This window comes from Serinus canaria, chromosome 26 (assembly GCF_022539315.1).
Source record: "Serinus canaria isolate serCan28SL12 chromosome 26, serCan2020, whole genome shotgun sequence".
Taxonomy (NCBI): Eukaryota; Metazoa; Chordata; class Aves; order Passeriformes; family Fringillidae; genus Serinus; species Serinus canaria.
Window position 1 is genome coordinate 1,930,169 of NC_066339.1, and position 26,364 is coordinate 1,956,532.

General features: G+C 57.1%; 2 protein-coding genes across 3 annotated transcripts; one reads left to right on the forward strand and one right to left on the reverse strand.

Annotated features, from left to right (window-relative positions):
- The first annotated feature begins 10 nt into the window (after nucleotides 1–10).
- Nucleotides 11–14,323, forward strand: STRIP1 (striatin interacting protein 1). 2 transcript variants are annotated; one of them, XM_050985076.1, is made up of 21 exons: nucleotides 11–173; nucleotides 2,327–2,396; nucleotides 2,664–2,738; nucleotides 3,252–3,386; nucleotides 5,056–5,176; nucleotides 5,463–5,531; nucleotides 5,907–6,013; nucleotides 6,400–6,527; nucleotides 7,417–7,599; nucleotides 7,683–7,900; nucleotides 8,163–8,228; nucleotides 8,422–8,485; nucleotides 9,162–9,233; nucleotides 9,497–9,571; nucleotides 9,739–9,836; nucleotides 10,354–10,480; nucleotides 10,567–10,667; nucleotides 10,889–10,955; nucleotides 11,692–11,796; nucleotides 11,942–12,146; nucleotides 13,618–14,323. In XM_050985076.1, exons 1-21 carry the CDS (start codon nucleotides 123–125, stop codon nucleotides 13,863–13,865), a joined length of 2,385 nt encoding a protein of 794 aa, XP_050841033.1. In that variant the 5' UTR covers nucleotides 11–122; the 3' UTR covers nucleotides 13,866–14,323. The 2 variants fall into 2 exon arrangements, with proteins under 2 accessions (XP_050841033.1, XP_050841034.1); XM_050985077.1 differs by lacking the exon at nucleotides 11–173 and adding an exon at nucleotides 187–339.
- A 1,342-nt stretch (nucleotides 14,324–15,665) lies between these two features.
- ALX3 (ALX homeobox 3) lies at nucleotides 15,666–22,589 on the reverse strand. The gene is made up of 4 exons (XM_030230221.2): nucleotides 22,343–22,589; nucleotides 19,089–19,390; nucleotides 17,969–18,031; nucleotides 15,666–17,316 (listed from the first exon to the last, which is right to left on the reverse strand). Exons 1-4 carry the CDS (start codon nucleotides 22,587–22,589, stop codon nucleotides 17,011–17,013), a joined length of 918 nt encoding a protein of 305 aa, XP_030086081.2. The 3' UTR covers nucleotides 15,666–17,010.
- Nucleotides 22,590–26,364: the final 3,775 nt, after the last annotated feature.

Sequence of the window (26,364 nt, forward strand, 5' to 3'; positions counted from 1 at the left end):
GCCGCCGGGGGCGGGCAGCGCCGGCCGTGACGCGGCCGCCACGGCGGAGCGACGGGGCTGGCGGGCGGAGCTGCATCGCACCCACCGGCGATACCGGCGCTCCCCCTGGTGCCACTCCCAACATGGCGGCGGCGCTGCCCCGGCTCTCCCTGCCGCTCCCGCGAGAGGAGGGGGTGAGTCCTCGCGAGAGCTCGGCGCGGCGGAGCGGCCGACATGGAGCCGAGTGGCGGCCCCGGGCCGGGCCCTATCCCGGTCCCGGGGAACAACAAGGGCCGCGGTGGGGCGGCCGCGCCCGGGAGGGGCCGCGACTTGGCCCGGCCGCCGCGCAAGGACTCCGAGGTCAGCGCCGCCGCCGGGAGTGGGGCGGCCTTCCCGGGCGGGGCGGGCCGCGCCGGGCCTCGTCCAGAGCCTACCTATGGGTGCCGGTGCCCGGGGGTGGTGCCGGTGTCCGGTCGGTGTCGGTGCTCGTGGATCCCTGTGGGGGCCGGTGCCTGGGGGTGCCACTGTCCGGTCCTTCCAGCCCTTCTTGGGCACCGCCTGCCCCGGGACCAGCCCAGGACCGGCTCGGCCGCTGGCTCCGGTGCTCCAGTACGGCTCCCAGGGCCGGTCCTGGACCGGCCGCTCCCTCGGTACAGGTTTCCAGCGCAGTGGCCCCGGGCTGTGGAGCCGAGAGGCCTCTTCTTGCCCGGCCTGCTCGGCCCTGGGGCTGCCCGGAGCCTGCCCGGTCTCGGTCGGTGCCGACTTCCCCTTCATCCGTCCATCCATCCATCCATCCCTTCTCCGGATCCGGGCCGCTGTGACCGGGCTGGGCCGCGAGGGTGGCTCGGTCTGCCGGTCCCAAACAGGAGTGACAGGGCTGGCCCGGGGTTCTCCCAGCCCATCCGGGGGTGTTCTCGGTGTTGCCGGTCGGTACGAGCCCGGGGTGGGGTGTCGGGTCCCGCTGCCGTGCTCGGACCAGGGATGGATCCAGCGAGAGGTGACCAACGCCCCCAGGGCCACCCCGCGGTGCTGGGGTCACCCTGAGCCTTGGGGTCGGAGGGTTGTGTGGAGCTGAGGTGTCCCCGGGCTTTTCCAAAGTGTTCATTTCGTGGTGTGGCCCCAGAGCCGTTCTCTGCCACGGCTTCCTCAGAAAAGTCCTTGGAATGCCAGGGGAGGGATGTGAGGGGGAATCTTGGAGAACCTGAGGTGGTTGGAGCTACCCCTCTCTCAGACTCCTGGAATTTGGGATTGTTCTGATGTGGGTCTGCCCCTCTGTCAGGAGTGAGAGCACCCAAATTTAGGTGAGTTCTGCTTGTGGATTCATTCAGGGGTGAGTGCCCCAGAATTTATGTGGGTTTGGTTCTGGGTGTGCCCCTTCTTCAGGAATATGTGCCCCAAAATTTGGGACAGTTCTGGTGTGGCTTTGCTCCTCACTCAGGGCTGGGTGTCCTGAGAGAGTTCTGGTGTGGGTCTGCCCTGTGCTCAGGAGTATGTGGGTCCTGAAATACTGCTCACAGTCTGCTCTTCACTCAGAAGTGAGTGCCCCAAAATTTGGGAGAGTTCTGATGTGGATCTGCCCCTCACTCAGAAATGGGAGTCCCGTAATTCAGGAGAATTCTGCTCAGGGTCTGCCTCTCACTCAGGAGTGGGAGCCCTAAAATTTGAGATGGTTCTTGTATGGTCTGCCCCTCACTCAGAGGTGGGTGAGGATTCGGTTCTGGATCCTCCTCGTGCTCAGGAGTGGGAGCCTCATAATTCAGGAGAGTTCTGGTGTGGGTTTGCCCTGTGCTCAGGATCCTGAAATTTGTGAGTGTCTTGCTGTGCACCTGCCCCACTCAGGGCTGGGTGCCCTGAAATGCTGTGGGTCGATGTTCTTGACTTCTGTAAAGGGAGCTGATGATATTTTGTGCTCTAAAGGTTCTCCTGGCTGTTCTTGCAGCTTCTCCAAAGCTGTTCGGAGTTGTTTCATCCTCACTAATCCATCTGCTGAGACAGCACAGGGGGATACCCCAGATTTTCTCAAATTTGTGTGAAATGGGTGAGCTCTGAGAGCTCCCTGATCTCAGAGAACCCTTTCCCTGTGTCCTGACGTGTTTGTTGTGCTTTGGGGGCTCCCCCCGTGCTTTGGGGGTGCCGCAGTGGATGCAGCACAGCCTGTGCAGATGTAGGAGGTGGGCTGGCGTTGCCTCGGTAACGTTTGTGCTGCTGCAGGAATGTTTTTGGTCCCTAAACCAGGAAGACCAGCCCTGGATTTGCAGGAGGATGAGGTGAATTGTGAGTGTTTTCAGGGGTTTTGGTTTTCCTGAAATATGCTGTCATGGAACTGATTTTTCCCCGGTGTTTTCAGGGCTATTCAGAATCGCCAGACCTGGAGTTTGAATATGCAGACACAGATAAATGGACAGCAGAGCTGTCAGGTAAGGAATTCTTCTGTGATGGATCAATTAATCAACTGTCATTTCCTCTCCTGGTCGAATTAAAGGAACTCTGCCAATTCCAGTATCACTTTATTATTATATTTAAATGCTGTATTGATGTTAAAAGGGACAAGATATGTGTAGTTCATATTTTTGGCCTTACACTGGGTGGGGTATTATTACATTTTTGTATTTTGCTAAAACTGCAGTTCCCAGGGCTGAGTTGCAGCTTGGTGCAGGTTTTTGGAGCTTCTCCTCTTTTGGCAGAGCTGTACAGCTACACAGAGGGGCCAGAGTTCCTGCTCAACCGAAAATGCTTCGAGGAGGACTTCAGGATCCACAGTAAGAGCTGGATCTTTTTCTGGATTCCTCTCCCATGGGGAGGGACAGGGATTAATCTTCCTGAAGAAGAGGAGCCTGATGTCAGAGCTCACTGGGATTTGCAGCTACTCCCGAGGGGCAGCCTGGATCTCTTCTCCCTGTGACAGGGACAGGTCCCAAGGGAAGGGCTGGGGCCGTGCCAGGGCAGGGGCAGGTTCAGGGGAAGGTTCTTCCCCAGAGGGTGCTGGCACTGCCCAGGCTCCCCGGGGAATGGGCACGGCCCTGAGACTGCTGGAGCTCCAGGAGTGTTTGGACAGTTCTCTCAGTGACCTGTTGTGAGATTCTGGGGTGTCCTGTGCAGCGCCAGGAGTTGCCCTCGATGATCCTTGTGGGTCCCATGCAGCTCGGGCCATTCCATGCTGCCAGGACTGCTCATCGCTCAGCCCTCACCCATGCCAGGAGCCCTTCTCCCGGTGCTCCCTGGCTCTTTTGTGCCCAGCTGAGGCTGTGCCCAGAGCCCTGCTGTGTTTGCAGTGCGGGACAAGAAGTGGCCGGAGCTGGAGCGGACGCAGCACCGCACGCACGCCATGCGCCTGCTGGACGGGCTGGAGGTCACCGCGCGCGAGAGGCGCCTGCGCGTGGCACGCGCCATCCTCTACGTGGCACAAGGTGACACCACCCCTGGCCCCTGGAAATGGGTCATGTTGTAATATATATATATTGTGTATATTGTACAATGGAGTTGTACAGTTAGATAGGCAGTTGTATGTGTTATATTGGATCTGTTAACTGTTTTATATATCGTGTATATTTAAATAGTTAATAGAGAACTCCTTTATGTTCATAAAGTTTATATAAATATATAAGATATTTAAGATATATATAGGATATAGATATATAGATATAACATATATGTAGGATATATCTAAGAGATATATAAGTTATATATAAGATGTATATATAGGATAACAATATAAGGTATATCTAAGATATATGTAGGATATCAATATAAGATATATAGGTATCAGATATATGTAAGATATATCTTATATATATAAGTTATATATAAGATATATGTAAGATATAAGATCTATAGATATATCTTATATCTAGATACAGATATAAGATATAAATATAAGATGTAAGATAAATCTAATATATATAAGTTATATATAATATATATGTAAGATATATATAATATATAAAAATATGTATATAAGATATATCTATAAGATATTTATGAAAGATATAAGGTATCTTTAAAATATATAAGATATAATATATATAACTTTATAGATAAATCTTTATGTATCTTATAAATGTTTAATACATTTTATATAGTATATATACTATATAATACAATAGTATTATATACAATATATATGCAATTATATTTTGTATATATATACTATCTAATACAATTAAATATGTACTATATAATACAATATATACAGTAATACAATTGTATATAATACAATAGGTAGTATAGACTTTTGTATTATATGTTGTATAATGTATATTGTATTATAATATGTATTGTAGATTATATTCTCCTATGTTACATTTAGAATACATACTATAATTATATGTATATACTATATATATGAGACATAGTACAATAGAATTTCCTATCTATAATATATACGTAAATATATATAATATGTATACTACATGTAATGCATAATACAATATAATCTACAATACCTATTATATATAATATACTCTATATTGTATATGATATATTATATATATTACATGGTATGCCTTACATAAAATGCATTGTGTATTTATTTATACATTATATATTAAATGCCATATACATTTAATAGATATAATTACAAATATTATATGTAGTTTTATGTTACTCATATTATAATACATTTTACACAATGTGTTATATATATTGTATGTAATATATCAATATATAATGAATATATAGTATTACTATGATATGATAATTACTATTTTAATATATAATATTTTGAAGAATTTTCATTCATTGTGGATTTCATTCCACCTGGGATGTCTTGAACCAAGCTGAATCTCATGGGACCAGATAGTTTAGAGCAGTTTGGCCCAAAACGTGCTGATTTCCCGGTGTTACCCCAGTTCTGCAGCCCTGGAATGGGTTACCCAGAGGGGGCAGCTCCATGCCCTGCATGCCAGCTTCTCCCTCGGTTTGAAGGCTGTGCAGTGGAGCTGTGGGAGGGCCCTGGAATGGGTTACCCGGAGAGGGCAGCTCCATGCCCTGCATGCCAGCTTCTCCCTCGGTTTGAAAGCTGTGCAGTTGTGCTGTGGGAGGGCCCCTGGGGCCAGCATCAGCAGTGTCTCCTCGCAGGCACCTTCGGTGAGTGCAGCTCCGAGGCCGAGGTCCAGGCTTGGATGAGGTACAACATCTTCCTCCTGCTGGAAGTGGGAACTTTCAACGCCTTGGTGGAGCTGCTCAACATGGAGATTGAGTGAGTACTGTGGGAAACACTTCAGGAGTGGCTCTGGAATTTACCAGTGACTCCCTTTGTCCTGGGTGGATGTGTAATGTAGGATTATACCTGATTTCTCCTGAAATTCCTGATGAATCAAAATGCCTGGCAGCAAACAGGCAGCTCTGCTAGTCCTTATGTCTGTGCTGGGAACAGGGCGTTCATGGCAGCAGTGTCTGTCACAGGGTTTGGAGCTGGCACATGGAGTGCCCATGACAGAGTCTGAATTCCCCCAAATTCTCTCTGAGCTGTTCTCTCTCTGCAGCAACAGCGCAGCCTGTTCCAGTGCCGTGAGGAAACCAGCCATTTCCCTGGCTGACAGCACCGACCTCAGGTATGGAGTGGGAATGGGGGGGGTAGGAGGGGTCCAGGGCTTTCCGGAGGCTTTGGGAGGCTGAGGCAGGCACTGGAAGGGATCCCAGAGCTGTCCCAGCTCTGAGAGTTTCCACAGGCGTCTGTCATGCTCAGCCTGCGCAGCAGGAATGGGACAGATTATGGATATGGAAGCTGTAAAATGTGGGAAAGCAGATTTTTTTCCCTGTTTGGACTTGTAGAGACTTTTCCCCCCAGTGCCTTTGTGCTGGTTTGGAGCAGGTACATGAATTGTGGATGTGGTCTGGGTTGCTCTAGCTTCTCCCTGAGCCCTGGGTGCTGGCAGTGGTTCCATAATTTATCCCTGGCAGGGATTCAGCTGCCCTGGTTTTCACAGGGTGCTGCTGAACATCATGTACCTGATTGTGGAGACTGTGCGCCAGGAGGCCGAGGGGGACAAGCCTGAGTGGAAGAGCATGAGGCAAACCTTCCGAGCAGAGCTGGGTGAGGACCAGGAGCCAGGATAGAGCTGCCAGGGCTGGAGGCAGTGACATGGCATTTGGCTCTAGGAGTTGGGTAATAGTGACTGGCAGTACTGGGTTGGTTTCTGCTCAACTTGTGGGGAAGAGGGAGGTGAGCAGGGGAAGCCATCCAGCCTTTTCTGCTGCTGGGTGCTCTCTTCCTGGGAAAAAAAATGGAATATTGAAGCTGTTGTTTCCTCTTAAACATGGGGGTAAGAAAGTACAGAGTTTACAAGACCTTGGAAGGGGAGAGAGAGCTGTCTGGGGTGAGGTGAGGATCTTGGAGCTAATGGGGAGGAGGCTGCAGGAGGTGGTGATGCTGCTGATCAGGGTGAGGAGTTCCTGGCTGATGGTGCTGTGTTGTTCCAGGAGCCCCCCTGTACAACAACGAGCCCTTCTCTGTCATGCTCTTTGGGATGGTGACCAAATTCTGCAGTGGCCATGCTCCACACTTCCCCATGAAGAAAGTGCTGCTTCTGCTCTGGAAGACTGTGCTGGTAAGGAGAGGCTGTGGGCTGTGGGATGTGTGGTTTGATACTTGGCAGAGGAGATAATTCTGCACTCAGAGTTAGTTGGCTGTCATTCTCCATCCTCATGTTATGGTGTTCAGTTTCCTTTAAACCCAATCCCAGGTTTTTCTCCACAGGGAAGCATTGGATTTTGGTGTCTGGAGTTGGATACTAAGGATAGACCCAAAGCAAGGTCTCTGGCTGGGGAAAGGAAAGCTCTGAACAGTTGTGGATGCCTGGACATCCTCCTGTCCCTCCTGCCTGTCTCAGTGACAAGAGGAGCCCAGGACAGGCAGCTTCTCTTGGAAACTGGGGAAGGATTTGAGCTCCTCAGGACAAGAAAGACTTCGAGGGGCTGGAGTGTGTCCAGGGAGGAGAACATCACTGGGGAAGGGTCTGGAGTGGCTGAGGGAGCTGGGGGGCTCAGCCTAGAGAAAAGGATGCTCAGGAAGGACCTTTTGGCTCTGCACAACTCCGTGACAGGAGGGGACAGCCAGGTGGGGATCAGGCTCTGGTCCCAGGGAACAGCGACAGGGCAGAGAAAATGACATCAAGCTGTGCCAGAGGTGGTTTAGGTTGGATATTGGGAAGTTTTTTTCATGGAAAGAGTGGTCAGGCATTGGCACAGGCTGCCCAGGACAATGTTGGAGTCACCATCCCCAGGTGGATTTAAAGGACACACAGATGTGGCACCTGGTGCCATGGATTACTGGTGGCCTTGGCAGTGCTGCGGGAGCAGTTGGACTTGATGATCTCAGAGGGCTTTTCCAACCTGAAGAATTCTGTCATCCTAAAAAGTGGATTTGGAAGGGGCCGGTGTAGATGCCCCTGGAGCCCCCCCTGTGCCATGCTCAGCATGCTGTGGTGTCCCTTGCAGTGTACTCTGGGAGGCTTTGAGGAGCTGCAGAGCATGAAGGCAGAGAAGAGGGAGATGCTGGGTCTGCCCCCCCTGCCCGAGGACAGCATCCAGGTGATCCGCAACATGCGGGCGGCCTCCCCGCCCGCCTCCGCTTCTGACCTCATCGAGCAGCAGCAGAAGCGCGGCCGGAGGGAGCACAAGGTGGGCACAGGGACATTAAAGAGGGCACTGCCAGGCTCTGGGCTTCTTTTTGGGACATTCCCTTCCTGCTCTCCCCGCTCCAGGCCCTCATTAAGCAGGATAACCTCGATGCCTTCAACGAGCGGGATCCGTACAAAGCTGATGATTCCCGTGAGGAAGAAGAGGAAAATGATGATGACAACAGCCTGGAGGGAGAGACCTTCCCCCTGGAACGGGATGAAGTGATGCCCCCCCCTACCCAGCACCCCCCCAGTGACCGCATCACCTGCCCCAAAGGGCTGCCCTGGGCCCCCAAGGTCCGGTGAGTCCGGGGTCTCCCTGCTGGGAGAACTGGAGCAGGGTCAGGGAAACGGAGGCTGTTGGATGTTGGGAATCTCAGCAGGGATGTAGGGAAGGTATTTGGGATGGGGGGGGGTCACTTTGATGGCTGTTTTCTTGCGGGCTGACCTTTACCTGACCACAAGGGTTTTCCCTGTGCCTGGGCTGTGCCTTTCCCTGTGCCTGGCTGGGCATCTTCCAGGTGCTCTCAAAGGTGTGACTCTTCCCTTCTCCCTTTGCTGCAGGGAGAAGGACATTGAGATGTTCCTGGAGTCCAGCCGCAGCAAATTCATCGGCTACACGCTGGGCAGGTGAGTGCAGAGCCAGCCCAGTGCTGCCATTACTGGGGACCTGTGGGAGAGGCCAATTTGGGGGCTGCTTTTGTCTCGACATGGCAGCAGGGAAGGCCTTGGCTGACTGGTCTCTAGCTTCATCCCTGGGTGGTCTCTGCCCCACCCCGGGGTGCTCAGCCCTGCTCCCAGCCTGGCTCTTTCGCTCCTCCAGTGACACCAACACCGTGGTGGGCTTGCCCAGACCCATCCATGAGAGCATCCGCACCCTGAAGCTGGTGAGTTGAGGAATTCCTCCAGCCTCTCTGCTGTATGGGTGCCCCTTGCCTATCTCCCTGCTCCCATCACAGCTCAGTGTGGATTTTCCTAACCATTTTTCCCTTCTTCCGCCTAGTGATGGGAGAGCAGCCTTAAGCTTTCATCTCATCCTAGACTCACAGGTTGTCTGAGCCCCTTCCTTAGGGGGCTTCATCCCTTCCTTAGGGGGCTCCATCTCTTCCTTAAGGAGCTCCATCCCTTTCTTAGAGACTTCCAACCCTTCCTTGGGAGGCTCTATCCCTTCCTCAGCAGATTCCATCCCTTCCTTAGGCACTTCCATTCCTTCCTTAGGGTATTACATCCATTCCTTAGGGGGTTCCATCCCTTTCTTAGGAGGCTTCATCCCTTCCACAGGGGGTTCCATCTCTTCCTTAGGGGCCTCTATCCATTCCTTAGTGGCTCCATCCCTTTATTAGGGGGTTCCATCCCTTTCTTAGGGAATTTTATCCGTCCATGACTTCATCCTTTTTCTACTGGCCTTGTCCCAGACCTGAGCCCAGCAGCTCCCGCCTTGCACAGCTACCCAGGTCACCCCTGGGACAGGGATCTGGGAGGGGTGGAACAGGGTGGTGGGAGCAGGCTGGGGCTGGGGGCAGCACTGGGGGACTGTGGTGACCCCACCCTGTCCCCCTGCAGCACAAGTACACATCCATTGCTGAGGTGCAGGTGCACATGGAAGAGGAGTACCTGCGCTCCCCGCTCTCCGGAGTGAGTGTGGGATGGGATGGGGTGGGATGGGATGGGATGGCATGGGATAATGGGATGGGATGGAGATCCTGGGCTGGGAGTTGGGGGTACTTGGTCCTGCCAGTTTTTTTGGCAGGGCTGAGGAGTTAGTTTTGCTGGGACGGGGTTTCTCTGGGGCAGAGGGGGTTGGGGCAGGAATTGGGGGTATCCTGCCCTTGGGTTCATGCTCCATGGTGCTGGTGGCAGCTCCTGGGATGAGGTTTTCTGGTCTTTCCTGGCACCAGGGGGAAGAGGAGGTGGAGCAAGTCCCTGCAGAGATCCTGTACCAGGGCCTGCTGCCCAGCCTGCCCCAGTACATGGTGAGCTGGGGAGCACTGGGATCCCCTGGATCAGTCCCTTTCCAGTGATGCATCCCAAGTTTTCACCCCCTGCCCCTGCCCTGTTCCTCCCTTCTGCAGTGGGGAAAGGGCCTGCTGCCAGTCCCCTGCAGCTTCCCATTCCCCCTCCATCTCTCCCTTCTTCCCAGATTGCTCTGCTGAAGATCCTCTTGGCTGCAGCCCCCACCTCCAAAGCCAAGACAGACTCCATCAACATCCTGGCAGATGTCCTGCCCGAGGAGATGCCGTGAGTGGCTGTGCAGCAGAGGAGCTGGCTGGGGGTGGGAGGAGAAGGAGGGATGGGAGGGAGCTGGGGGAGTGACCTGGTGTGGGCTGGGGCTCCTTGGGGGACGTGACCCTGCTCTGCCCTGGATTGCACCCTGCAGGATCTGGTGGCCTCCTGCAGCAGGAGCAGTTGGACTCGATGCTCTCAGAGGGCTTTTCCAGCCTGAATGGTTCTGTGATCCTGCAAAGTGGGTGTGGGAAGGGCAGGTGTAGATGTCCCTGGAGTCCCCCTATGCTCAGCATGCTGTGGTCTCCCTTGCAGTGCACCCTGGGAAGGTTTGAGGAATCATGGAATGTTTGGGTGGGAAGGGACTATAAAACTCATCCAGTTCCACCCCCTGCCATTGGCAGGGACACCTTCCACTAGACCAGGTTGGGCTTGGACACTTCTGGAGATGGGCCAGCCACAGCTTCCCTGGACAAGCTGTGTCACCCTGAGAGGGAAGAATTCCTCCCGACACTGTCTCTGTGTCCCCCAGGACCACTGTGCTGCAGAGCATGAAGCTGGGCGTGGATGTCAATCGGCACAAGGAGATCATTGTCAAAGCCATCTCTGCTGTGCTGCTGCTCCTGCTCAAACACTTCAAGCTCAACCACATCTACCAGGTGAGGTGGTCCAGCAGTGCCCACGCGTCTTTGGGCATGGCAGGACCCCGAGTGGGTCCCTGTTCACCCACGTTTCTCCTCCCCAGTTTGAGTACATGGCCCAGCACCTGGTCTTTGCCAACTGCATCCCGCTCATCCTCAAGTTCTTCAACCAGAACATCATGTCCTACATCACTGCCAAGAACAGGTGAGGAGAAGGCTGCCCACCTGCATTGCTGGGGGATGTGGGGAGGGGTCCCTGTTTCTTTGGCCTCTTGCCAATCCCTCCCTGATAGTGGCTCAGGCTCAGGCAGAGCTGGAAAGTTCCCACCACAGTCCATCTGCAGTGTGTGGGAAGTGGGGGCTGCATTGCCCCCAGGCCAGGGGGGATCTGGGGGAACAGCACGAGCACCACTCTCCTTCCTGCAGCATCTCTGTGCTGGACTACCCCTACTGTGTTGTGCATGAGCTGCCGGAGCTGACGGCTGAGAGCCTGGTGAGTCCTCCTGCTGTGACAGTCCTGGCACCTGGGGTGCTGCCTGGGGGAATTTGGTATGCAGGGAGGCAGCAGGGCTCCAGCACCCAGCCCCTGCACCCTCAGCTCTCCTGTGCTCAGCCCCTGGGGTTCTGGGGAGGGGGATGGGGGTGGCAGGTGTCTGCTGGGATGGAGCGTGTCCAGAGAGGGGAACAGATCAGGGGAAGGGGCTGGAGCACCACGAGTGGCTGAGGGAACTGGGGGGATTCAGCCTGGAGAAACGGAGGCTCAGGGGAATCTTCTGGCTCTGCAAACTCCCTGACAGGAGGGTGGAGCTGGAGGTTCAGGTTCTGGTCCCAGGGAACAAGGGACAGGACAAGAGCAAATGGCCTCAAGCTGTGCCAGGGGAAGTTCAGGTTGGATATTGGAGAGAAATTCTTTGTGAAAAGGGTGGTCAGGCACTGGTACAGGCTGGCCAGGGCAGTGTTGGAGTCACCATCCTTCGAAGTGTTCAGAAAATGTGTGGGTGTGGATGTGGCAGTTGAGGACAGGGATTACTGGTGGCCTTGGCAGTGCTGGGGGAACAGTTGGACTTGATGATCTCAGAGGGCTTTCCCAATCTTAACAATTCCATGATTGCAGGATTCCATGCCCACATGCTGTGCTGTCCCCTTGTCCAATGGCTCTTCAGATCACCCCAGCCTCTCCCCATCCCCCCTCCAATCCCTTGCCTGACCCTGCCTCTCCTTCCCCACAGGAAGCTGGAGACAACAACCAGTTCTGCTGGCGGAACCTCTTCTCCTGCATAAACCTCCTGCGCATCCTGAACAAGCTGACCAAGTGGAAGCATTCCCGCACCATGGTGAGCGCTGGGAATGTTCTGGAGCTCAGGTTGTCCAGGCACCTGCACTGGGGATTACCTGGGACAACCCAGGGCTTGAGCAGGGGATTGGAGGAGGGGTTGGCCCAGGGATCCATCCCAGCTGGATCTGGGAATGTTCTGGCAGATGCTGGTGGTGTTCAAGTCGGCGCCGATCCTGAAGCGGGCTCTGAAGGTGAAGCAGGCCATGATGCAGCTCTATGTGCTGAAGCTGCTCAAGGTGCAGACCAAGTACCTGGGCAGGCAGTGGAGGAAGAGCAACATGAAAACCATGTCAGCCATCTACCAGAAAGTGCGGCACCGCCTCAACGACGACTGGGCCTACGGCAACGGTACATCCTGGCATCCCTGGCATCCCCAGCCCTCCTGCTCCAGGGTCTGTGCCCCAAGCTCACCCTTTGCTGCCTGGGGCTTGGGCAGGTGTGCTGGGTTGACCTTGGTGGACCTTGGCTGGTTGAGCTTGACCAGGTGCCCACTGATCTGCTCTGTCCTTTCCCAGCTGGACAGGGCAAAGAAAATCAGCTGGGAAATTACTTGTAGGTTGAAATAAGGTAGATTAGTACAGCAAGAGCAGAAAAAAATAGATTTGTTCTCTACTTCCCATCAGCAAATGATGTTCAGCCACTTTGGGGAAGGCTGCAGCACGTGGAGCTGCTGGTGTGAAAAGCACATATTTTAAATTACAAATGTCCCATCGTTCCTCCTCCTTTCCTTAGCTTTTATAGCTGATCTGACATCACAGAATCTGGAATATTCCCTTGGCTAATTGGGGTCAGCTGGTCTGTGTCCCCTCCCAGGATCTTGCCCATTTGCATGTGCTTGATGGGGTGGGAATGTTGGGAGACCGTGGTGGTGCTGTGCCCAGCAGAGCCAGAATACTGGTGGGTTCCCAGAACCTTCCCAGCTCCCACTGCAAAGCCCAGCAGGACTCCTGTGGGCAAACATTCCAGCTGAGCCAGACACAGTCCAGCAGGTCTGGGGTGTGGGAGGGATTTTGGGTTGTGACATTGCAGGGATCAGGGCTCTGCCAGGGGTGTCAGGTCTGGGTTGAAAACCCTTTTTGGCATAAATTGGGCTGGAATAGCAGGTTTGGTGCCTCCCCAGGGAAGTCCAGGTGCTCCCACCATCAGAATGTGGGAGGTGGGACAGGGTGGCCTTGCAGTTTCAGGGGTTTTGTTTTGGCCCAGGAATGTCCTTTGGGGTATGCCAGCATTTCCTGGTGCTGAGGCAAGTGGGGACAAAGGGAGCCCCCATTCCTGGCTTTAGTTTGGTTGTTTCCCTGTGGTGGGGATGCTGGAAGTGGTGGTGGAGCTGTTGGTGGCTCCTGGCTCTGTGCTTTGACCTACGAAGGCCTTTCCCAAGTGGGAGGGGGCTGGGGGTGTGTGGGTTGTTGTGAGGAGACAGAACCAAAGGATATTCCAGACCCTAGGACATCATGCTCAGGTTATAAAGGGTGGGGGGGAAGGAGGAATTGGGGAATGTTGGGAGTGATGGTGTTTGTCATCCAAGTCACCATTCCCTGGTTCTCCTGAAGGTGCTGAATACCTGCCTGCTCATGGGAAGTGGGGAATTAATTCCTTGCTTTTCTTTCCTTGTGCTGCACAGCTTTTGCTTTCTTTATTAAGAGTTTTTGTCCTAACCCAGCAGTTTTCCAGCTTTTACCCTCTGATTGTTCCCTGCTCCTGCTGGTGGGGGAACGAGCAAGCAGCCGCATGGGGCTGGGGTTGCACCACCACACCGAGGGCTTTGGGCTGGCTGAGGAGTCCCCAGCTCTGCTCTGACCCCTCTCATCCCTGTTCCCAGACCTGGATGCCCGTCCCTGGGATTTCCAGGCAGAGGAGTGTGCCCTGCGTGCCAGCATCGAGCGCTTCAACTCGCGGCGCTACGACCGCGCCCACGGCAACCCCGACTTCGTGCCCGTGGACAACTGCCTGCAGAGCGTGCTGGGCCAGCGGGTGGAGCTGCCCGAGGACTTCCAGCTCAACTACGACCTCTGGCTGGAGAGGGAGGTCTTCTCCCGGCCCATCTCCTGGGAGGAGCTGCTGCAGTGATGGACACAGGGGGGCAGGATGGGTTGCTTGGAGAGCTCGAGGCCCGTGGGGCAGGGCAGCGAGGTTTGGGGCGGTCTCTGGGTGGCTGTACTGTTGTGGTGGTGGGCTTGGGAAGAGGATGGAGCTGAGACCACATCCTGCCTCTCTGCCTCCTTCCAGGCTCATCCCAAAGCTGAGGGTGCCCTGGGGGTTTCCTGTTTGGGGGGGGATCTCTGCCCACCCCATGTGATGCTTCCAGAGGCACCCCAGCTTCTCGTGCCCCTCAGCCAGGAGGGGGGAGCAGGTGGCAGTGTGGGAGTGGGGTCCTTGGGTGGGACACCAGGCTAGCCCTGCCCAGCCCCTCTGGGGGTCATGGGGCCTGTGGGGGCTTGAGGGGCTGGGGTGGCCTCCCCTCACCCCACAAGGGGTGCAGGAGCTGTACATATATTATATATATTTGGTGATACCTCTGCCCTGAGCGTGGCTGGCCTCTGTCCATGTCCCTTTCCCTCCTGCCTGGAGTTGGGCTGGGATGAGAGTTCCTCATCCCATGTCCTTGTCCCCACTCATCCCTGAAACCCTGGGGGGTCCTCCCCAGCAGGTTTAACCTTACCTTGCACCCAGGTCTGTTGGTTAGGGGGAGCAGGTTCTCACAGGCTGTCCCTTCTTTCCCTGTCCCGTTCACTGAACCCTCCCCCAGCTCTGTGCTGGGATTTCTGACACCACAGTGGTGTTACCACTGGGATTTTCTTTGGTCCCTGCTTCCAGCAGAGGATCCTGACACCAAATCCTGCCAGGGCTCAGCTTTGCACGTTTTCTGGCCTCAGTTTCCCTGGCAGAGGGGCAGCAGCAGCCCTGGGGGATGAAATCCCAGGGGATTCACCCTGATTTGAGGCAGGGCTTTGCAGAGATGCTTGTGGGCAGAGGGAGCCTGGGACAGCACCAATTCCACCCTATCACCTGCCAGGATTCTGAGCCTGTGGAGCTCCCGGAGTGAATCCAGCTGTGGGAATGCTCAGCCCCAGCCCTGGAAGGAGCAAATTCAGCCTTATGAGCCATCAGAGCAGTTCTGTGGGCTCAGCATGGGTGGTAACATGCCCTTAATCTGTGCCTGGAGCTGTACCCATCGTGCCCTCTACCCCCTCAGCCAGGGGTGACATTGAGCTGGAGCCCTGGATCCATCTGGGTGCCCAGTGCTGTACCCTGCCCCTGTGGGCAGACAGAGCCAGGGTCTGGATGTGCCTCCAGGAGAGGCACAGAGAAGGAAATGCTGCCCTGTCTTGGTTTAATGATGAGGGAAACTCCTCCAGAAATCCCTGCTCACCCTGGTCCTGCTCAGGATGCTGCAAACCCACCCAGCAAAGCTCCCTCAGCTCCATCAGCACCACTTTGCACCCCAATAAACCCCTAAATGTGGTTTAGAGGGAAACACCATGGTGCTGCTGGGCTGGGATGATCCCAGAGGGCTTTTCCAGCCCCAAGGACTGCAGCACTCTGAGGCTGGGGTGTTCAGCAGCCCAAACCTCGTCCCTCATCCCATATTCCAAGGGACCATCAGGTCCTGGCAAAGCCCAGCTCTCAGTGGGACACAAATGAATTTTATCCTCCTTAGGACAGAGGTTTTTAATGGGGATTTCTGGGGCACTTTGGATGTGCCCCAAGGGTCCTGCCAGGGCTTTACCCACCCCTGGCACTCACCTGGGTGCCTCCAGCACCATCCTGCCCTCAAACCCCATTCCCAGCACCAGAACAGGCCTGAGGAGCCTTTTGGGAGTCTGCATCCCCAGCCCCCGTGGCTTTATAGAGCTGCTGGAGCCATAATTAACTTATGAAAAATGTGGTTTATTGTTTAGAAATGAATAACAAAATCCCCACCGGTGGGAGGGGGTGTCAGATGCCCTGGCTGAGGGTGGGCAGCCCTGGGCTGCCTCCTGTGGCACCCACTGTGCCCAGGCTGCCAGGGCTTGCCTGAAAACCTAGGGGTTTTCCAGCCTGGGCAGGAACAGCAGGTTTGGTGCCTCCCTGAGGGGATCCAGGTGCCCCACAGGGGTGTCCCCCCCTCAGGATGTGGGGCTGGGACAGGGGGGCATTGCAGGTTTTGCAGGGAGGGGGTTTGGCCCCAGAGTGTCCCTGGGGGTGTGCCAGCAGCTCCTGGTGTTGGGGTGAGCAGGGTCGTTCCTGCAGTGGGGGAGGTCACAGTGGGTAAAGGGGGGACAGGACATGCTGGCTCCTGGGGGGACTCGGGGAGCCCCCCTGGGGACCCCCAGAACAGGTGAGGTGCCCCCTCATTACTGGCCTTGCAGGTACCACCAGTAACATTCAGAACCCTGCAAAATGCAGAAACCTCCACCCCCCCCACCCCCCCAAATTGCCCATTTGTGCCCCAACAGCCCAGCTGGAGGTCCTGGGAGGGTTCCCACTGGGAATTACTGGGTTCCCACTGGGAATTTCATCCCACTGCTGGGATTAAAACTCCTTCCTGAGGGGTAACAGGGTGACCCCTCCCAGGGAAACAGCTTTAATTTGGGATGCTTCATTGTGCCAGGGCTTTATTTCCCCTCCAAGAGGGAGCAGAACAAGCTGTGATGCTCTGGGGGGGCTTTGGGGCTCCTTGGCCCTGCCCCCAGTAACCCCCAGTACCAGCAGCTGTCCCAGTCCAGTCTTCCAGTATGGGACTGGGAGAGGAAGAGCCCAGTTTCTGCCATTGCTGGTTGTGCTGGGCAGGGGGTGAGTGGCCAAATTTCAGCTGGGGAGGGAAGAATTACCCCCAAAACTGCTGCCCTGGTGCTCCACAGTCCCCTGCTCAGCCCCACGCAGGGCTGGCAGTGCCCGGGTGGGCGGGGTGGGGGCACACACTGGGGTGAGCAAAGCACCGGGAATCTCCATCAAACCCAGTCCTGACAGTGCTGGGAGGGCTCAGGAAATCGGGGGAGCCATTTCTGAGCTGCCAGTGCCAGCCCTGCTGGGGCAGCCTGGGTTTGGGGGCACCTCCTTTTCCCCCCCACAGCCCCCCCGGGCCCCTCTCAGCAGGGTGGGGGCAGTGCTGGATGCGGGAAGCTCGGGGGGTGCAGAGAGGGGGTGAAGGTGACCCCACCAGCCTGCCCCCCTCCCTGGGCTGGGGGATACACTCCGGAGGGCCCAGGGCTCCGTGTCCATGCCCTGGCGATCATGTGGCCCAATTCAGGAGGCTCCCGGCGCCCTCTTTGCTCTTCATCCTCAGCGGCATCAGGGGGGGCGCCTTGTACTCGTGTTGGGCGGGCGGCTCGAAGGGGTGGGGGGCCAGCCCCGGGGGGGGCAGCCCGTGCAGGGAGTAGAGGCTGTTGAGGCCGGGGTGGGGGCCCGGGGACGCGGGGATGCCCACGAAGCCATTGCTTGGAGCGGGGGGGTACGGGGACATGCAGGGCGACGGGATGGTCTCGGGGGGCAGCAGCCCCGGGGGGCTCCCAGGGCTCGGCCACAGGTTGTTCTGCAGCTGAAATAACAACAACAAGAAGCCCAAAATGAGGGTGGGGAAATCACACCCCGCTCAATTTCCCCCATTTTGCCTTAGATCCCAGTGCCCCCCTTCAGGATTCCTCCTATCCCACCTGTGATCTCTCTCACCCCTGTAGGATCCCCCTCAGATCCCCCCCCACCCCCAGGGTGCAAAGGGGGCGATGCCTTTGCTCTGTTTTCTGCCCTTGGGGGGTTGATCCTGCTTGAATTACTCCCCCCCGCCCCCCCCCCGGGAGAGTTTGGCTTCAGGGATGTGCATGAAGCCGAGTTTTTAGTTATTTTTATGCTTTTCGATACTGAGGGGGAAAGGCAGCTTTGCAGAAAAGAGGGGCAGGAAGCACAGATGGATGGGAGAGAGCTAAAGGGGGGCTTCAGGAGGAGGACCCCAAAACCTGCCCCAGAGGGCAGTGGAGTGGGACAGAAAGCAGCGTCTTCCTGCGTGTGGCAAAACGCGATCCTCCCTCTCTTCCATCCCCAAGGGTGGGGAAAACCTTGGGGGAGAAGGGGCAGGAATGGCTGATGGGGGTGGGCAGGAATGGGTGATGGAGGGGGGCACCCCCAGGTGCGGTGGGACCCCTCCCCTGGGAGTGGGGTACAAGGGCTGGAGCAGCTCCCGAGCCATCTCTCACCTCCTGGATTTTCCCGTAGCGTTCCCGTTTCCGCCACTTGGCCCGGCGGTTCTGGAACCAAACCTGGGGATGGAGGAGGGGGCTGAGGTGCGGGGACCCTTCCCCTGCCCACTGCAGCTCCTGCCGAGGTCCGCGCTCCCCCCAGCAGCATAAAGGGGCCGGGCACGGTGCCCCAGCGCTCCGAGGCTGCTCTAGGCTCAGCGCTGGAGCTCTCTGACCTTTACCAACACCGGGAATATCTTGTCCCGCATCAAAAATGATCCGCCCTGCTCCCCCTTCCTCTTCCTGCGGCTTCTGAGACTTGTTTATCCCAGATTTTGCTGCAGAATGAGGCTTTTTAGGCGCTGATGTCCCGAATGCATGTCCCCTCCGTGCTGGGGTGGGGACAACTCCAGCAGCACCTCCCGGACAGGAGGATGCCCTACCGGGAGACTTGGCCTGAGGCTCTCGTGGCTACGGGTGGATTCATCCCAGTCCAACCCAAATCTGGGTTCGGAGGCTCCGGTGGGCTCCTGGGGACACTTCCCCTGCCTGTGCCTTGTCCCCATTCCTGCTCCTGGGGATGGCAGCTCCCAGCGGGTGCTCCCTGCTCACTTCCTTACCCTCCACCTCCATTTCCTCCCTGTTGGGAGCTCCCTCCAGCTGCCTCTTCCCACTTGGAGCCTCAGACCGCATGGGGACACCGGAGCCGGGGAGGGAGGGTCGGTCTCACCCTGCCCCAGGTCCCAGGATATGCCACCGCAGCCCCACCCACACGGAACTCCCGGGGCTCCTCTCCCGAGCTGGCACTGGAGGAGCTGAGCTGGAGAGGGTGGTTGGGAATGATGGATGCATGGGGAGCATCACGATGAGGGCATTCTGAGGGGGGTGGTTGACACTGACCTCCCAAATTTTGGCTCTTTCCACTCTTTGGGTCCAGGGGGGGAGTGCAGAGGGTTCAGAGACAACCAGCACCCAGACCACAGCAGAGGGTGCAGAGCGGGCATGGCCTGAGATTTTCCATCTGGGATTTAGCATTTTCACGGGAAATCAGCTTCTATCTCAGCACCACCTTGCAGAGAGGAGAACCCCCCTCCTGGCAGCCCCCAGGGTACCCATGCCCATCCCTCTGTGCCCATACCTGCACCCTGGCCTCGGTCAGGTCTGTGCGCAATGCCAGCTGCTCCCGGGCATACACGTCGGGATAATGTGTCTTCTGGAAAACCTTCTCCAGCTCCTCCAGCTGGAACGTGCTGAAGGTCGTCCTGTTCCTCCTCTTCTTGCTCTTGCTCTTGCCCAGGGGCTCAGGGAGCTCGGGGATCCCGTAGTCCCGGAGGCTGCCCAGGGGTGCTGCCAGTGGGCACCCCAAATCCTCCGGGGCTTTCGGGGGGACCCTGCAGGCTGTGGGAATCGCCTGGAACCCACCTTTGCAGCCCTTCTCACCTGGGGGGGAGGCACAGCACCAGGGGGTGTTAACAGTGCCAAGGAAGCCCAGAACTGTCTGTGCCACAGCCCTGGCATCCCATCCCATCCCATCCATCCTGTCCCGTCCCATCCTGGGGGATGTCACAGTACTGCCCCAGGAGAAAGGACTCAGCATGGACACACAGCAGGGCAAATCCGTCCCTGAGAAGGGCACAGTCCACGCTCGCTGCAGGAGCTGTGGGCAGGAAAAGCCTCTGGAGGGTGGGGAAAGCCTGCCTGGAGCAGAGGGTGCTCAGGGTCCCACTGGGATGCTGTGACTGCCTGGGGATGGGGCAGAGGAGGGGGGCACAGGGGTTTTTTGCAGACAGTTTCACTCCACTCTCCTCATCCCTCTCCTCCCACTCCCTTCCCACACAGGCTGCTGCCTCTGCCTGCCTCAGAGCCCAGAGCAGAGCCACAGGGCCCAGCAGTGACCCTAAACCCACCCTGCTCTGGGCTGTGTCCAGCCCCCCGTGCCCCAGATCGTTCAGGGGGAGCTCTGTGCCCCTGAGCCAGCCCTTCCCTGCAGCTGCAGCTCCCGGGAAAACTCTTGGAAAGGAGGAAAAGCCACCACCCTGCTCTATCTGCTGAAGAAAACTCCCTTTCCTCACCCTCCTCTGGGACCAGAGCAAGAAATCTGGGGGGTTCCCCCTTCCCTTCAGTGCTGCTGCATCACTGGGGTGGATGATGGAACAGGATCAAGGAGGAAAATCCCTGCCATGTGTTCTGGGGGCCACCTCTGTACCCCCAGGAGGGTCGTTTGTGCCCACATGGGGACACCCAGAGTTTGGCAGCTCCAAATGATTCTGGGTGCTGTTGGGACCCCAAGGGGCTGAGCCAAGGAAAGGAGAAGTGAGCGGGGAATTAGCAGATGGGGAGGGGTGCCTTGGGGTCCCCTATCTGCTGAGGGGACACAGAGGTGTCACCTGGGCAGAGGACAACCTAAAAATGCTGGGTTTGCCCTGATCCCACCCCAATCACCAGCTGCAGATTTGGGGTTCCTGCAGGTGGGGACCTCAGAGGGGCAGGATCAGGCCCACGGCCATGAAGGGAAATGCATCCTTTGGGATTGATCTCCTCCCCACCACATCCAAACAGAGCAGGGAAATGGGGTCCCCATCCCTGCAGAGCCACCCAGGGCTCCCCAGAGCAGCCCCACCTCGGCCTTCTCCAGCCTTTCACTTTGGATTTTTGGCTCTTTTCTAATTAAGGCAATTTGGGGGCTATGGAGCCGCCAAGGCCCAATCCAGCTGCTTTGAATTAATGAGGAATTGTAATCTGGGGGAGGTTTGGGGGGGCGATTGCTCCTGCTCCCTCTCAGTACCGACCTGTCTGGTCATGGGTAAGGCAAAGGAATGAGGCTGAATTGCCATTTCCTCCCTGCTCTGGCCTCCAAAGGGCTCAGCCGCTGGCCCGGAGGGATTTTATGATTCAAAACCAAATCTCACCAAAGAGCAGACCCGAATATAACCAAAGTTAAGGGAAAATTGACCAAAATAAAATCCTGCTGCATAAAGCATCGAGTCAGGGGGTTTTTTCCCTCTTTTTTCAAAGGCAACGCGGCGCATTTCCAAGTGACCCAAGGGTTTTGGCGTTGGAGGCAAATAAATAAATAGCCAGAAAGAAGGAAAAGGCAGGAAGGAGCGGGATACAGCACGTAGCTAAATAAACACAGCGGCACCGGGGGACAAAGGGAAGATACAGATATTTTTCTCCCACTCCTTCCCAAAGTGACACCCCCGAAAGGTTTGGCGGCACTGGGGAAGGCGGCAGCTGGGAAACAGCTGTACAATTCCTGGGATAATGGGGAGGGGAAGGAACTCAAAAGGATCATTAGTGAAGGGATGGGGGCATGGAAAGGACTCCCAGGAACCGGAGGAAACGCCCGTGGGTCGGCAGCATCCCCCCACCGCGGCTGGAGCAGGTAAGCCCGCGGCGGGGCCCCTCCCTGACGGCTTTTCCCGGCAGTTCTCGGGTTTTTTTCTACCTGTTCCCCGAGGCGGCTTTGCCGGGTCCCACCTGGTTTCCATCGCCCCCGCGGCTCTGCCTTTTGCTTTTTCTATTAAAGCAGAAGTGGGGGAATAATATTAAAGCGAAAGTGGGAGCCCGGAGCAGCCCCCGACAGGTCCGGCTGGGACAGCGCAAAGGAGCGGCGGGAGAAGCCCCGGAAGGAGCTCGGTCCTGTCCGAGCCCGGAGACGGCCACGGAGCCCTGGGACATCCGGGCCGAGGGGAACCGGGTGCTCTGGAGCTCCGAGTACCGGGGAGAGCCGCAGCCCGGTACTGGGGAACGGGAACGTTACTGTCCCGGGGCGAGGCACCGAGGGAACCGCACCGGGGGCTCCGGACCGGGCACCGGGAGCGCTGCCAGCCCCGCAGTCCGGCCTCCCCCAGGTCCCGGAGCCCCGGGCCCGTCCGTGCGGTCGCACCGCGGCTGCTGCCGCCGGTCCTGCCCAGAGGGCTCCGGGAACCGGAGTCGGCGGCCGGCCGCGACTTTGCAGCCTCCTCCGGGGAGCGCGGCCGTTCTCCATCCCCGGGAACGGGGACCCGCCGGTCCCCACCCGGGCCGTACCCGCCGTCGCGGCAGCGGGGCCGGGTCTCTCCCGCCGCCTTTTCTCCCCCTTCCCCCCTTGTTTCTGGAGAACGGGAACCGGCCCGGAGACCTCCACCAGCCCCAGCTGCCGACACTCGGCAGCACCGGCCCTTCCCGGCTCCGGCTCCCGTCGGGGGACACCCTGGTTGTCCCCGACGGGGCCATATCGCGACATCGCCGCCTCGGAGAAGCCCTGGAGAGCGTGTCAGCGCAATGACGCCCTTGGGGGGGTCAGGGCTGGGGGCTCCCGGCGGAACCCGAGAGGGGAAAGAGAAGCAGAAGGGGCCGGGAGGGGTCGGCGGCCCCGGCTCCCCCATCCACCCGCCGCTCCCCCGGTACCTGCAGCCCCGGCCGGGTACAGGGGCTTCCCATGCACGGCCACGGCGGGGGGGCCCGGGCTGGGCACCCCCGGGTACCGCGGCTGTGCCCGCAGCGGCGGGCAGCGGCCGGGGCGGGGGCTGAGCGGCGGCGGCCGCCGGTGGGGCCCCGGTGCACCCAGGGCGAAGGCGGTGGGAGGCCGGGGGAGCCCCGGGGGACCCCCGGGCCGGCGAGGCGGGGGGAAGGCCGGGCAGCCCGGTGTCTCCATGGCGCAGGTTGGAGGGGACGGGGACGGTCCGCGGGAGCGGATTTTGTGCGGGGGACCTGGAGGAGGGGGACGGGGGGGGTGATGGGGAGGGAGGGATCGGCCCGCAGCCCCCCCAGCCTGCACACCCCCCCCCCCAACCCCCCAGCCAGTCACGTGCGTCCTCCCAGGCACTCGGTTAACCCTCTAATCCCAAATCCTGCCCCGCCGGGGACACTGTCCCGCGTGGGTCAGATCTCCCCAGAGCAGGGGGAGCCGTGCTCCCCCCTCCCTGCTCTCCCAGGGTCTCCCAGCTACACCAAACACCCAGGGCTCCTCTTTAATTCCAAACTTCATCCCTCACTGCTGATAGCAGCAAGAAATCCCAGGCAGGGGAGAAACTTCCATTTTCCTGTCGCTCCCTGGGTTTATTTTCCCCTTCACAAGCTCTACAGGGTCCCTTTGCAGCCTTTCCCTGCCCAAAGCCAGGGCTGAGGCCAGGGTCAGGTTGGTTCAGGGATGATGGTGACCCTGGGACAGGGGAGGCAGGATCCCACAGTGTCCCTGGAGCAGGCCCTGCTGTGCCTGGTGGCTCCCAGCACCAAGGGGGTTCTACCCTGCTCCCGCTCTGTCCCTGCTGATGCTTCCATACCCAGGGTTTGGATCCCCTCATCCCAGCCTGGGTCTGGCTTTGGCATCAGGCACTGGGATGGGTCAGAGCTTGGACTTCTTTATCTCCCCCGTTTCTGCATTTTGCTCCTCTGCTCGCCAGGGCTGGAGGTCTGGCTTGGCTGGGGGAGGATACAGCTTTGGGGGTGTCTGTGTGCAAAATGAAGGGGAAGATCTGGAATTCAAAGACTTGGAGAAGGAACCAAATAAAGGGCCTAAGGAGAGCTGAGTGGAAATCTGAGGGGTGAAGTTTTACCCCTCTGTTTGCTGTTTTTCAGCACTTTGAGTTCATTCTTGGGCATCACTCCTTGCTCCAGGTGTATGAAAAAATAACCTGCAGGTGTGGGGGTTGTGGGGAGGGGATGAGCTGCATGTGAGCAGCAAAAAGAGGTGGGGAGGAGCCCGGGGCATCCCAGATGTGTGATGTTAGATAGAGGAACAAGGGGATAACACTGACCATAAATAACATTAATGCTCTCATTGCTGCTGCCGGGGCAGGACTTGGTTACCCAGGCACAGTGAAAATCTGGAATCACAGAAAAATCTCATTTCAAAGAGTTTCTGATGTAAATGTCACCTCTGTGTCTTGGCAGGGGTTGGGGTTGATGTGTTGTTTGGTCATTGGGAAGCTGTTGTTGCTGCAGGAGCGGTGGATTTGTGCTGTAAATCACAGCTGCATTTCCCAGCTCTGCTCAGGGAAACTGCATTTGTGAGAAATGCTGCGTTGTGATCCTGGGCTCAAAATTATTCCTTCAGAATCCTGTGAGGGGCTGGCTCTGCACAGAGGGGTCTGAGCATGCAATGCCCCCTCTTTAAACACTATTTTAGCCCGATTCAAACCAGTACTCAAACAACATTTTTTTATTTGCCACAGCTGGATAAAATTCCAAGTTTTTACAAATTAACGTAGTGGCCTTTCAAGGAGCTGAAGGAATAAATCAGTTTAAACCCCTTGGGCTGCTTTAAAAGATGATCTGGCTCCCTGCTTGCAGGGAGGGCACCCTTTTAATGCCCACAATGCTCTCTGGGCATCCCAAGCCTTCCCTGACACTTTCCCTTTGCAGCAGCTGGAACTGCCAGGATTTTCCCTGTTCCACTGTCCACAGCTCTCAGGGTGCTGTAAATTATGGCTAAATAGGGACTGGGAGGCCTCTTGCTCACAACAGGTCATTAAATATTATTAAACATAACATAACTCCTGGAAAGGCTTATTAGTTTTTAAGGTTGCTCTCCCAGTTTTACTGCTGGCATTTAAAGGAATTTAATGGCAGAGGGATGAGTCTATCCACGTGTGCTGCTCCAGGACAGGCTGATTTAGGGTGCGCTGCTTTTCCAGGCTCCAGAGATTGCTGGTACCCTCCTGGGCAAGAGGAGAGGTCTTGGGCAGGTGGGATTTGGGGTGTTTGGAGCTGAAGGCAGCACAGTTTGTGAAATTTTGGGGTGTTCGTGTTGGTTCCTGGAGCTGCTGAGGAATTTGGTTCTTCCAGTGGGCAGGATGAGGACCAGGACCCCCAGGATCTCCTTCTGAACCTGCCAGCAGCCCTCTGCCCTGTTCTGTAGAGCCAGAGCAGGGTGCCTCATTCTCCTGGGTTTGGGAATGTTTGTGGTGGGTGCTCTGGGATCAGGGAGAAGGCTGAAAAGCGCTGCCCCTTCCTGGGGCACCACGGGTGGGTGCCAGTGTGGGACCGAGTGCAGCAGGGAAGTCCCTGTGCTGCTCCTGACGCTCGCTGGGGTTCATTTTCCATGGATCAGCTTATTTTTGGGCAAAGAATGATCCCACCAACTTGAAAAGCTTCCAGGAGAGACTTTTCACAACGTCACAGAGCCCGACTCCATCTCCGTAAGGGGAAGAGCTGCTGGGTCGGCTCTTGCATGGAATTGACCTTTTGTGGCCCAGTTTTAACTGGATCTTCCACCAAGGGAGGCAGGAGGACTCACATGGGATCCTCTGCGGGGAAAAGCTGCGTTTGCTTTGTCTCCTGCTTGCCGGGAGGATTTTTCCCTCCCTTTTCGTATCCCTTTTGCTTTCCCGTCCCTCTCCCGCCGTCCCCGAGCGCTGCCTCTCCTCCCCTGGGGCCGCGGGATGTCGCAGAAGAGCTCTCCGGGGGGCAGGGAGGCTTTGCAGGGCTCTGTGGTTAGAGGGAACATCCCTCCACAGCCGCGGCTCCGCAGAGGTCCCCGGAGCCTCGGGAGCGCTGGCGGGGGATGGAGCCGTGCCCGGTGCGCCGGGACCGGCTGCTCCTTCCCCAGGGTCACATTTCCAGCCCGAGGGAGATGAGGACCAGCAGCCGACATCCAGGTCCAGCTTTTCCTCAAGGGCCCTTGGGTTTTATTATTTTTGGCAGTTTGGGACCAAAGCCCGTTCCTGGGAGGCTGTGGAGGAAAAGCTCTGGGTTCCTCTGGCTCGGCTCAGCGTGGCTGTGACACAGGAGCTTCAGGGTGGTGGCAGAAGGGACAGTCTGGGGACAACTGTCCGAAGGGTGATCAGGGACTGAAGGCCCCTCCCTCCTGCAGCATTCCCGGCTCTGTTGGGTGTTTCCTGACCGAGCTTGGAGCAGGGCTTGGGGGATGATCTCCAGCTCTGCTGCTCCTCTCAATCCCAGACAAAAAAAAATTTCCTGTTTCTTCTCAGCCTGGGGAAGCACCATGTGTGGGCAAAAGGATTTGGAACAGCAAGACAAAGGCCATTCCCTCTGTCCTTCAAGGGATGGGCATTTGGGGGATGCCCATGGGCTCCTTCCCTTGCCTGAGGAAGGGATCCAGCCAGGATCCAGCCAGGGCCATGCTCCTGCTCCTCTGCTGTTGTTCCAAGGCTGGACTGCTCCAGGACCTTCCCCTGCCACCCAGGCGGATCCATCCCCGGGAGATCCATCCCAGGGGGATCATCCCCAAAGGGATCCATCCCCGGGAGATCCATCCCAGGGGGATCCATCCCCAAAGGGATCCATCCCAGGGGGATCATCCCCAGGGGGATCCATCCCAGGGAGATCCATCCCAGGGGGATCATCCCCAAAGGGATCCATCCCCAGGGGGATCATCCCCAAAGAGATCCATCCCCAGGGGATCCATCCCCAAAGGGATCCATCCCCAGGGGGATCCATCCCCAGGGGGATCCATCCCAGGGGGATCC